Genomic DNA, 12,616 nt, shown 5'->3' on the forward strand with positions numbered 1-12,616 from the left:
ATCATGGCTGATCATTCTCAATCAGTACCCCGTTCCTGCCTTCTCCCCATACCCCCTGACTTCGCTATCCTTAAGAGCTCTATCTAGCTCTCTCTTGAATGCATTCAGAGAATTGGCCTCCACTGCCTTCTGAGGCAGAGAATTCCACAGATTCACAACTCTCTGACTGAATTCTTTTTTCCTCATCTCAGTTCTAAATGGCCTACCCCTTATCCTTAAACTGTGGCCCCTTGTTCTGGACTCCCCCAACATTGGGAACATGTTTCCTGCCTCTAACGTGTCAAACCCCTTAATAATCTTATACGTTTCGATAAGATCTCCTCTCATCCTTCTAAATTCCAGTGTATACAAGCCTAGTTGCTCCAGTCTTTCAACAAATGACAGTCCCGCCATTCCGGGAATTAACCTAGTGAACCTACGCTGCATGCCCTCAATAGCAAGAATATCCTTCCTCAAATTTGGAGACCAAAACTGCATACAGTACTCCAGGTGCAGTCTCACTAGGGCCCTGTACAACTGCAGAAGGACCTCTTTGCTCCTATACTCAACTCCTCTTGTTATGAAGGCCAACATTCCATTGGCTTTCTTCACTGCCTGCTGTACCTGCATGCTTCCTTTCAGTGACTGATGCACTAGGACACCCAGATCTCGTTGTAGGACACCCAGATCTCGTTGTATTAACCTACAAACCTGTACGTCTTTGGAGTGTGGGACGAAACCGGAGCACTCGGAGAAAACTCCCACAGGTCACAGGGGGAACGTACAGACAGGACCCGTAGTCAGGATCGAACCGGTGTCTCATGCGCTGTGATTCAGCAACTCTACCTCAGCGCCACCCGATATTGATTATAATGTTGTAATTTGATGATTGATTGCTTGATGTTTGCAAACTGCTTGGCAGTTTTGATCTTTGCAGTACTTTGTAAATGTGATTATGGAATAAAAGCTCCTTGTTGAAGGACAAAAAAAGGGTATTGGAAGCATTAAAGAAAAATGGAGTTGAGAGTCAAATGAACCATAAACTAAACAGTGACATTTCCTGCTCCCCCCTCAAATGAAAATGTCATAGACACATTGCAGAATATCAACAACATTTTATTTTGTTCCTTTGCTGTACACATAACCACACATTCCAAAAATACAATTTAATTGCCAATTACACAGTTGCAATTAAACTAGATAGTCTCAATATACTGCACAAGCAATGAACAATTTTGTGTTGTTAAGGGAGAGTAAGGTTGGTATCTATGCAGGTTGCAATAGAAAAAGTCAAGAAATGAGAAAGGACAGGTTCAGATCAACTTCCATTGTCTTTTATGCTTCATGTACTTTAAGAATGCCAGAGACTAAAGACGTCTTCCTTCATAGTTGATGTTGAATCATATCATGTTATTGATCCCATATTTATCACCCATCTGGACTACTTTCTGCGGACTAATATTCCTCTCCTTCTGCCTCACCTTCCCCTTCCACAGTCTCAGTACCAACCTCCTCGTAGTCCTTCTCCAAGGCTGCCATGTCTTCACGAGCCTCAGAGAACTCTCCCTCCTCCATCCCCTCCCCCACGTACCAATGCACGAAAGCTCGCTTGGCGTACATCAGGTCAAACTTGTGGTCAAGCCGTGCCCAGGCCTCAGCGATGGCAGTGGTGTTGCTCAGCATACACACTGCACGCTGCACCTTGGCCAGGTCACCACCTGGCACCACGGTGGGAGGCTGGTAGTTGATGCCAACCTTGAACCCAGTCGGGCACCAGTCAACAAACTGGATGGTACGTTTGGTCTTAATGGTGGCGATGGCGGCATTGACATCTTTCGGCACCACGTCGCCCCGGTAGAGCAGACAACAGGCCATGTACTTGCCGTGCCGAGGGTCACATTTGACCATCTGGTTGGCCGGCTCAAAGCAGGAATTGGTGATCTCGGACACAGACAGTTGTTCATGGTATGCCTTCTCAGCCGAGATCACAGGGGCATAGGTGGCCAGGGGGAAGTGGATGCGCGGGTATGGGACTAAGTTGGTCTGGAACTCTGTCAGATCAACATTCAAGGCACCATCAAAGCGAAGGGAGGCTGTGATGGAGGACACAATCTGACCAATTAATCTATTCAAGTTGGTGTAAGTTGGGCGATCAATGTCCAGGTTTCTGCGGCAGATATCGTAGATGGCTTCATTGTCGACCATGAAGGCGCAGTCCGAGTGCTCCAGGGTGGTGTGGGTGGTCAGGATGGAGTTGTACGGCTCGACCACTGCGGTGGAGATCTGAGGAGCCGGGTAGATGGAGAACTCCAGCTTGGACTTCTTGCCATAATCCACGGACAGACGTTCCATCAGCAGGGAGGTGAAACCGGAGCCAGTGCCACCGCCAAAGCTGTGGAAGATGAGGAAACCCTGGAGTCCTGTGCATTGGTCAGCCTGTGAACAAAACACATGGGCTTAGCTGCATTGTGGGAAATGAAGGGTATGAGCGGAGACATCCTTAATATTACATTGAATACCTGAAACAAAGCATGCGACTGAAAGTCAAATCAGGTTAGCAAGATAGGCTAAAAGATAGCCAAAGAGAAGCCAAGATCGCCCAAAACGAAGGAACTGCAGATGCTGGTTTAAACCGAAGATAGACACAAAATGCTGGAGTAATTCAGAGGGAGAGGCAGCATCTCTGGAGAGAAGGAATGGGTGACGTTTCGGGTTGAGTCCCTTCTTCAAACTGATGTTTCGGGTCGAGACCCTTCTTCAGACTGATGTCAGGGGGGCGGGACAAAGGAAGGATATAGGTGGAGACAGGAAGATAGAGGGAGATCTGGGAAGGGGGAGGGGAAGAGAGGGACAGAGGAACTATCTAAAGTTGGAGAAGTCAATGTTCATATCGCTGGGCTGCAAGCTGCCCAAGCGAAATATGAGGTGCTGTTCCTCCAATTTCCGGTGGGCCTCACTATGGCACTGGAGGAGGCCCATGACAGAAAGGTCAGACTGGGAGTGGGAGGGGGAGTTGAAGTGCTCAGCCACCGGGAGATCAGGTTGGTTGAGGCGGACTGAGCGAAGGTGTTGAGCGAAACGATCGCCGAGCCTGCGTTTGGTTTCGCCGATGTAAAGAAGTTGACATCTAGAGCAGCGGATGCAATAGATGAGGTTGGAGGAGGCACTAACTATGCCTCTCATAATTTTATATACTTCTATCAGTTCTTCCCTTAGCTTCCGAAGCTGCAGAGAAAACAGTTTACATGTATCCAACCTCTCCTTGTACCCTATAAGCCTCTACATTGTTCCTGTTATGAATAGAAACATAGGAAATAGGTGCAGGAGTAGGCCATTCGCCCCTCGAGCCAGCACCACCATTCAATATGATCATGGCTGATCATCCAAAATCAGTACCCCGTTCTGGCTTTTTCCACATATACTTTGATTCTGTTAGCTCTAAGTGCTAAATCTAACTCTCTCTTGAAAACATCCAGTGAATTGGCCTCCACTGCCTTCTGTGGCAGAGAACTCCACAGATTCACAACTCTCTGGGTGAAATTTTTTTTCCTCATCTCAGTCCTAAATGGCCTACTACCCCTTATTCTTAAACTGTGTGATCCCTGGTTCTGGTTGCCCCCAACATCGGGAACATTTTTCCTGCATCTACCCTGTCCAATCCTCTAAGAATTTTTATCTGTTTCTATAAGATCCCCTCTCATCCTTCTGAAGGGGCAACCAGAAGTGCACTCGATAAAAAGTGGAATATTAGTGCAAATTTGTAAGTATTTCATGACATATGAACCTATTCTCATCCTGTCCACTCTCACCAGCTTGCGAAGTCTGTCCAGGACCAGGTCGATCAGCTCCTTGCCAATGGTGTAGTGCCCGCGGGCATAGTTGTTGGCGGCATCTTCCTTCCCGGTGATGAGCTGCTCGGGGTGGAACAGCTGGCGATAGGTACCAGTGCGGACCTCATCTGGAATGCACGATTGCAAGGTTTACTTACTTAATGAAGGTTGTGCGTAATACATGTTTTAAAGCGGCACGGAGGTAGAGTTGCCGCCTTACAGCGAATGCAGCGTTGGTGACCCGGGTTCAATCCTGACTAAGGGTGCTGTCTGTACGGAGTTTGTACCTTCTCCCTGTGACCTGCGTGGGTTTTCTCCGAGCTCTAAACTGGCCTCAACTACCCTCTGTGGCAGAGAATTCCACAGATTCACCACTCTGTGTGAAAAAAAACTTTCTCATCTCGGTCCTAAAAGACTTCCCTCTTATCCTTAAACTGTGACCCCTTGTTCTGGACTTCCCCAACGTCGGGAACAATCTTCCTGCATCTAGCCTGTCCAACCCCTTAAGAATTTTGTAAGTTTCTATAAGATCCCCCCTCAATCTTCTAAATTCCAGCGAGTACAAGCCGAGTCTGTCCAGTCTTTTGTGTCTACTTTCGTATTATGCTATGTTTTTCAATGACCTTACCGATCACAGTCGGCTCTAGATCAACAAAAACGGCTCGTGGGACATGCTTCCCCGCTCCAGTCTCACTGAAGAACGTGTTGAAGGAGTCATCGCCCCCTCCAATGGTCTTGTCACTGGGCATCTGTCCATCAGGCTGGATGCCATGTTCCAAGCAGTACAGCTCCCAGCATGCATTGCCCATCTGGACTCCAGCCTGGCCAATATGGATGGAGATACACTCACGCTGTGGGACAAAAATAAACAATCGTTAACGTTCATAAGTCACAACACACATTAGCAAGCCATTTAACCTAATGGATCCAAACCAGCCACCTCTCACCACACTCCATCATACTCTTTAGGGTGGCACGGTGGCGCAGCAGTAGAGTTGCTGCCTAACAAGGGAAGGAACGGAACTGATCGGAACACTGTCAGTTACTTGTCAGAAAACATAAGCCTCAATTTAATACAAGTTTACATTCTACTGCACTTATATTGTTAACATTTGCTAAACTTATTACATGTTACAACCGACCGCACCTTATATTTAATCACATTATTTCTTTTATTTTTTATTTTTTTTAAACGGCACTTGCAATATGTTATCTCTCATTGCTGTGCAATAACTTGCTGTCTTGATTGCAATGTACACTGCCTCGAACGTATTGTAATTGTTTTGTCTATATTGTATTAGAGGTCAGTTTGTTTAATTCAGTAGATTAGGTTTAGCTTGTTATGGATAAAGGTTTGCCCTTTGTACTGTCCGCTGTGTGTGATTGCATCATCTGGACTGCTTTAATTTCACTGTACTTTGTGTAGTGACAATAAAGGTTTTTTACAATTTACAATTTACAATTTTTACAATAACAGTGCCAAGGACCCAGGTTCGATCCAGACTACAGGTGCTGTCCGCACGGAGCTTGCACGTTCTCCCCGCGACCGCATTTGGTTTCTCCGGGTGCTCCGGTTTCTTCCTCCCACACTCCAAAGATGTGCAGGTTTGAAGGTTAATTGACTTCAGTAAAATTATGAAACTGTCCCTGGTGTGTAGGATAGTGCTAGTGGATGGGGTGACCAATGGTCGGCATGGATTCGGTGCGCTGAAGGGCCTGTTTCCGCCCCTGTATCTCTAGGGGCGGAAACAGGCGGCACGGTGGCGCAGCGGTAGAGTTGCTGCCTTACAGCGAATGCAGCGCCTGAGACTCAGGTTCGATCCTGACTATGGGCGCCGTCTGTACGGAGTTTGTACGTTCTCCCCGTGACCTGCGTGGGTTTTCTCCGAGATCTTCGGTTTCCTCCCACACTCCAAAGACGTGCAGGTATGCAGGTTAATTGACTGGGCAAATGTAAAAATTGTCCCTAGTGTGTGTAGGATAGTGTTAATGTGCGGGGATCGCTGGGCGGCGCGGACTCGGTGGGCCGAAGGGCCTGTTTCCGCGCTGTGTCTCTAAATCTAAATCTAAAAAAAATCTAAAGTAGTCTAAAGCCTTTAAGCGTTATTGTTTCGCCCTCTGCATTTATCAAGCTTCTCTTGAATGCATTTAGGCCACCATCATCATCAATGGAAGGACTGTGACTTTTGTGCATGGACATAAGAGGAACAGGACAACCACAACCATCCCAAAGATATGTGGGTTTGGGTAGGGCCGAAGATGTCCTAGTTGGGTTGCTCCTGGGCCTGGTCAAGCTGGTCATCCGCGAGTGACGGCGCCAGGCGGAAGAGGGCCCTGCCCCTTTTCCGGGGTTACGTCCGCGCCCGGGTGGTGTTGGAGAGGGACTACGCGCTGTCCACGGGCACCCTGGGGGATTTATGGGACCGCTGGGCACCGCGGGGGATTGGATGCATTCTGGACAAGGATTGTAACATAGTTGAATAATAGGAAAAAAAACTGCAGATGCTGGTTTAAATCAAAGGCAGACACAAAATGGTGGGGTAACTCAGCGGGTCAGGCAGCATCTCAGGAGAGAAGGAATGGGTGACGTTTCAGGTCACCCATTCCTTCTCTCCTGAGATGCTGCCTGACCCGCTGAGTTACTCCAGCATTTTGTGTCTACCTTCAATTTGAACCAGCATCTGCAGTTATTTTCCTACACATATCTATATAGTAGTTCATTTAGTATATTTGTGTATCTTGTTTTATGGTGGTGGGTTCTGTTCTGTTTTATAGTATTGTAAATATTATTTTTAATAATTGAATAAATGTTTTGATTTAGAAAAAAGGATATGTGGGTTTGTAGGTTTGCCTCTGTAAAATTGCCCCTAGTGTGTCGGGAGTGGATGTGAAGGTGGGATAACCTAAAATGGGCGATCGATGCTCAGTGTGGACTTGGTGGGCCAAAGGTCCTGTTTCCCAGCTGTACCCTTCCATCAGTCAATAAAATCAATTCCACATTGGAGCAAGTTCCATATTCCAACCATTCTCTTTGTTCAGCTGTTTCTCCCAAACACTACGTTGGATTTTGTTTGGTGACCATATCATGTTGATTGTCTCTCTGTTCAGATTACTTCACATGGAAACGTCTTCTCTGCGTCTGCTTATCGAATTGCTGCATAATTAATCAATAAAGCCCGTCTACCCCTCCCGCTTCCTTTCCTGGCTTTGTCTTTGTCCGCCTGCCTCCCCAAAATGCAATTCCATTCCTAAACCTCTCGGCACCTTACCCATCTCCCAACAAATGCAACTGTGATGCAGATAACGTTTGTCACAGAAACATATTACAGGTCATTCATAAGGTCATAAGTGATAGGAGTAGAATTAAGCCATTCGGCCCTTCACGTCTACTCCGCCATTCAATCGTGGCTGATCTATCTCTCCCTCCTAACCCCATTCTCCTGCCTTCCCCCCCATAACCCCTGACACCCGCACTAATCAAGAATCTATCTATCACTGCCCTAAAAATATCCACTGACTTGTGGCCTCCACAGCCTTCTGCGGCAAAGAATTCCACACATTCACCGCCATCCGACTGAAAAGAAATTCTCCTCATCTCCTTCCAAAAAGAACTTCCTTTAATTCTGAGGCTGTGACCTCTAGTCCTAGACTCTCCCACCAGTGGAAACATCCTCTCCACATTCGATAGGAAGAATTACAAAGGAAATTAATCATGATCAATAGATTCCTGCCGATATCTAAACAGCAAAGGTAATTGTGTATTCCACACCACACTCCTTCACAGTGTGCTGAGCAAGAACACCAAGCATGTTTAACAACGGACACAGACCTCACAACCCTGCAAAATTTCTCTGCTATTCAATTACTCCACTTCCCTTTCTTTTCCCCTTTGCCCTGACATCCCTGCAAGCCAAATGCCTGCAGAGCTTGAATATATTCATTGACTCACCCCCACCTTTCAAGTTCAAAAATTCGGAAAATAAATTGCTCCTCATCTCCATTTAAAATCTCCATTTTGTGCCCTCTCTCTCTCTCTCTCTCTTGATTCTCCCAGCAGTGAAACGGTTTCTATACAGCCGCCTTTGCAACCCTCTCTTGAGTCTCATATGTTTCAATAAAATCACTTCTCTTTCTCCCTGACTCTAATAAGTACAAGACAAATAGGGGGTGCCAACTATCTCACTCCCAAATATGGGACAAGGTGACGTCACCGCCCCGCGCCCCACGTGACCTCACCCAGTCAGCGGCCACGTGCTCCCGCTCCACCAATGACGGCCGCCCGGGCCTGGAGGCGGGTTGCTATGCAACCTCCGTTAGGCGGTGACCGGGCCTCCGGACCTACACTGTCCGGACCTATGCTGTCAGGAGCTAAAATGTCGGAAACCTAGAGTGTCGGGACCTACAGCCTCGGGGCCAACAGTATTGGGGCCTACAGCGTCCGGGCCTACAGTGCCCCCCAGGCCCAATACGGGACAAGGGCGTTCCCGTACGGGACAAATCAGTTTAGCTCAAAACACGGGATGTCCCGGCTAATATGGGATAGTTGTCAACCCTAAAGACAAACCTGTTCAACCTTTCCTCAAGGATGGCACACTGGTAGAGTTGCAGCCTTACAGCGCCAGAGTATTGAGTGTAGAAGTTGGGAGGTCATGTTGCAGTTGTATAAGACCTTGGTGAGACCGCATTTAGAATACTGTGTTCAGTTCTGGGCACCATGTTATAGGAATGATATTGTCAAGCTTGAAAGGGTTCAGAAAAGATTTACGAGGATGTTACCAGGACTAGAGGGTGTGAGCTATAGGGAGAGGTTGAGCAGGCTGGGTCGCTATTCCTTGGAGCGCAGGAGGATGAGGGGAGATCTTATAGAGGTGTACAAAATCATGAGAGGAATAGATCGGGTAGATGCACAGTCTTTTACCCAGAGTAGGGGAATCGAGGACCAGAGGACATAGGTTCAAGGTGAAGGGGAAAAGATTTAATAGGAATCCGAGGGATAACTTTTTCACACAGAGGGTGGTGGGTGTATGGAACGAGCTGCCAGAGGAGGTAGTTGAGGCTGGGACTATCCCATCGTTTAAGAAACAGTTGGACAGGTACATGGATAGGACAGGTTTGGAGGGATATGGATCAAATGCAGGCAAGTAGGACTAGGGTAGCTGGGACATTGTTGGCCGGTGTGGGCGAGTTGGGCTGAAGGGCCTGTTTCCACACTGTTTCACTCTACGACTCTATCTATGACTAAGCTTGGTGGCAGAGCTGTTAAGTGGAGAAAATGACCCCAGCAGTGTGGAGATAGCAAGTGGGGCTCCAATTATATGTATCGACTGGGATTCGGCAGGCAAGACTTCCTCATGAAGTCACAGTCGTTCTTCAGAACTGTTAAAGCCGCATGTCGGGAGAAGCAGATCATTTGAAATGGGCAGTGGCACCATAGTGAGGCGTTGGCAATACCAGCAGCAGGAGCGAACCCCTTTGTGGAATACTGAAAGCAGTCTGCTTGGAAAACAATAGACAATAGACAATAGCTGCAGGAGGAGGCCATTCGGCCCTTCGAGTCAGCACCACCATTCAATGTGATCATGGCTGATCATTCTCAATCAGTACCCCGTTCCTGCCTTCTCCTCATACCCCCTGACTCCGCTATCCTTAAGAGCTCTATCCAGCTCTCTCTTGAAAGCATCCAGAGAATCGGCCTCCACTGCCTTCTGAGGCAGAGAATTCCACAGATTCACAACTCTCTGACTGAAAACGTTTTTCCTCATCTCCGTTCTAAATGGCCGACCCCTTATTCTTAAACTGTGGCCCCTGGTTCTGGACTCCCCCAGTATTGGGAACATGTTTCCTGCCTCTAACGTGTCCAACCCCTTAATAATCTTATATGTTGTCTTAAGGGTTGTGTTGGAGCTATAACAAATAAGCTGCAGCTCAGTGGACTCTTAAAATTCTCTGCTTCCTTTTGAATCGAAGCAAAGTGTCCATCCGTAGTATGGCTGACTGAATGGTAACATAGCAACAGTTCTGTGCAACAGAGATTTTTGGCATTACCACAACAATCTCCAGACGCATTTCTAACAACCAGGCTGTCCTTGCTTTGCTAAGCAATGTATCTGGTCGTCATAACTCCTAGGAGCAGAATTAGGACACTCGGCCCATCAAGTCCAACCTGCGATTCAATCATGACTAATTTATCTTTCCCTCTCAACCCCATTCTCCTCCCCATAACCCCTGACACCCTCCCTCATCAAGAAAGAGTCTTTTAAAACCCATGGCTCATGGAGTCACAGAGTGACGCAGTGTGGAAACAGGCCCTTCAGCCCACACCGGACAACATGTCCCAGCTACACTCGTCCCACCTGTCCGCGTTTGGTCCATATTCCCCCAAACCTGCCCTATCGAGGTAATTTGTTCCATTACCTGTGTCCGTAATGTGATCCGTGCACTTAATCGGCACAGTGTCCCGAGTGTGAAAATACATTCCACCTCCCCATTTAACCCACACGTTGAACCAAGCACAAAGCTAACTTCAGATAGTGCCAGCTTTCCATCTCTATCCCCTCCCCCTTCACAGTTAGAAACATAGAACATAGAAAATAGGTGCAGGACGAGGCCTACGAGCCTCCTCCTGCACCTGTCTATTGTCTAAAAGGTAGTGAGATAAGGTGAGAAGAGGTGTGAATTTGGTTCTGGTTCTGGTTGATTACTGGTCGAATTGTGAAGCCAAAGGAAAGAATAAAAGGTAGAGGGGAAGGCTAGGGGAGGGTAACGGGAGAAATGGTTGCAAATCCCGGTGGGGCACAAGAATGAGAGCGGAGGGAAGGGTGGGGTGGGATGGGGGGTTGTTTGTATTTTAGTTACCGAAGATTGAAGAATTCAATGTTCGTATCGTAGAAAATAGGTGCAGGAGGAGGCAATTTGGCCCTTTGAGCCAGCACCGTATCATTAGCAACCGGATGCAATTACAGTTAGATTGCCCAGGCAGTCAAAAAATCTCCCAATCAACGAACAACCAGAGGCAGAAAGTCTTCACAAGCACAAAAATGTCACAGAGTGCTGGAGTAACTCAGCGGGGTCAGGCAGCATCTGTGGAGAACATGGATAGGTGACGTTTCACAGGGTGTTGGAGTAACTCAGCGGGTCAGGCAGCATCTGTGGAGAACATGGATAGGTGACGTTTCACAGAAATGCTGGAGTAACTCAGCGGGTCAGGCAGACATCTCTGGAGAACATGGATAGGTGACGTTTCACAGGGTGTTGGAGTAACTCAGCGGGTCAGGCAGCATCTGTGGAGAACATGGATAGGTGACGTTTCACAGAATGCTGGAGTAACTCAGCGGGTCAGGCAGCATCTCTGGAGAACATGGATAGGTGACGTTTCACAGGGTGCTGGAGTAACTCAGCGGGTCAGGCAGCATCTGTGGAGAACATGGATAGGTGATGTTGGGTCTCGACCCGAAACGTCACCCATTCCTCTCTCCAGAGATGCTGCCCTGTCCTGCTGAGTTACTTCAGCTTTGTGTCTATCATTAGTTTAGACCAGCATCTGCTGTTCCTTCCTGCATAGATAGGTGATGGTTCGGTTCGGGAGCCTTCTTCAGACTGAAACATCTTCCACCAAAACGTCACCTATCCATGTTCTCTACAGATGCTGCCTGATCCTCTCAGCTACTCCAGCACTCTTGTGTCTTCCACTACAGAAACAAGCATCCACTACAGTTGCTTGTGTTCTATCTCGTCTCCCAAGCAACAAATCTCCCAGGCGATGAACAACAACAGGCACAGGAACTCCTAGATCGCACGAGGAGATACTTGTAACATTGAGACTCCATGAGCTGTTGGACTCGGATGGAGAAACACGAACATACATAGACTTCAGACATAGAGCATGTAAACAGGCCCCTCAGCCCACTGAGGCCGCGTCAATAGACAATAGACAATAGGTGAAGGAGGAGGGCCATTCGGCCCTTCGAGCCAGCACCACCATTCAATGTGATCATGGCTGATCATTCTCAATCAGTACCCCGTTCCCTGCCTTTTCCCCATACCCCCTGACTCCGCTATCCTTAAGAGCTCTATCTAGCTCTCTCTTGAATGCATTCAGAGAATTGGCCTCCACTGCCTTCTGAGGCAGAGAATTCCACAGATTCACCAACTCTCTGACTGAAAAAGTTTTTCCTCATCTCCGTTCTAAATGGCCTACCCCTTATTCTTAAACTGTGGCCCCTTGTTCTGGACTGCCCCAACATGGGAACATGTTTCCTGCCTCTAACGTGTCCAACCCCTTAATAATCTTATACGTTTCGATAAGATCTCCTCTCATCCTTCTAAAGTCCAGTGTATACAAGTCTAAATTCCAGTGTATACAATGACCAGCGATCACCCTGTACACGAGCACTATCAATGCTTTGCACTGTACCTCAGTAAACGTGACGATAAACGAAAACTCTATCCTACGCAGTAGGGAAAATGTACAATTTGCAGAAGCCAATTAACCTACAACCTGCACGTCTTTGGAGTGTGGAAGGAAAAACCAGAGAACCCGGAGAGAACCCACGCGGTCATGGGGAGAACGTACAACCTCTGTACAGACAGCACCCGTAGTCAGGATCGAACCGAGGTCTCCAACAGAACAGCGTGGCCCTCCCCCCCCAACAGAGGTGTATCAGAGGCTACGGTTCAATGAGTAAAATGCATCGTGACGTTAAAACTGAGGTGAGAAAAAACCTTTTCACCCAGAGAGTTGTGAATTCGTGGAATTCTCTGCCACAGAAGGCAGTGGAGGCCGATTTCACTGGATGAATTTAAAAGAG

The 12,616-nt window shown here is 47.6% G+C and overlaps 1 protein-coding gene across 3 annotated transcripts in view; it reads right to left on the reverse strand.

Moving 5' to 3' along the window:
* Positions 1-1,079: 1,079 nt before the first annotated feature.
* LOC144595716 (tubulin alpha-1A chain-like) overlaps positions 1,080-12,616 on the reverse strand; it is a 41,940-nt gene continuing 30,403 nt past the window's right edge. The window contains exons 1-4 of one of the 3 annotated variants that reach the window (XM_078403270.1): positions 10,224-10,245; positions 4,438-4,660; positions 3,789-3,937; positions 1,080-2,415 (exon numbers count right to left, since the gene is read on the reverse strand). In XM_078403270.1, the coding sequence (XP_078259396.1) occupies positions 1,435-2,415; positions 3,789-3,937; positions 4,438-4,618 (1,311 nt within the window). In that variant the 5' untranslated portion in view covers positions 4,619-4,660; positions 10,224-10,245 and the 3' untranslated portion in view covers positions 1,080-1,434. Of the gene's footprint in view, positions 2,416-3,788; positions 3,938-4,437; positions 4,661-7,758; positions 7,809-10,223; positions 10,246-12,616 lie in introns of those variants that run through there. The other 2 variants (XM_078403269.1, XM_078403268.1) reach the window with 2 other exon arrangements.

This window comes from Rhinoraja longicauda, chromosome 8 (assembly GCF_053455715.1).
Source record: "Rhinoraja longicauda isolate Sanriku21f chromosome 8, sRhiLon1.1, whole genome shotgun sequence".
NCBI classification, from domain to species: domain Eukaryota; kingdom Metazoa; phylum Chordata; class Chondrichthyes; order Rajiformes; family Arhynchobatidae; genus Rhinoraja; species Rhinoraja longicauda.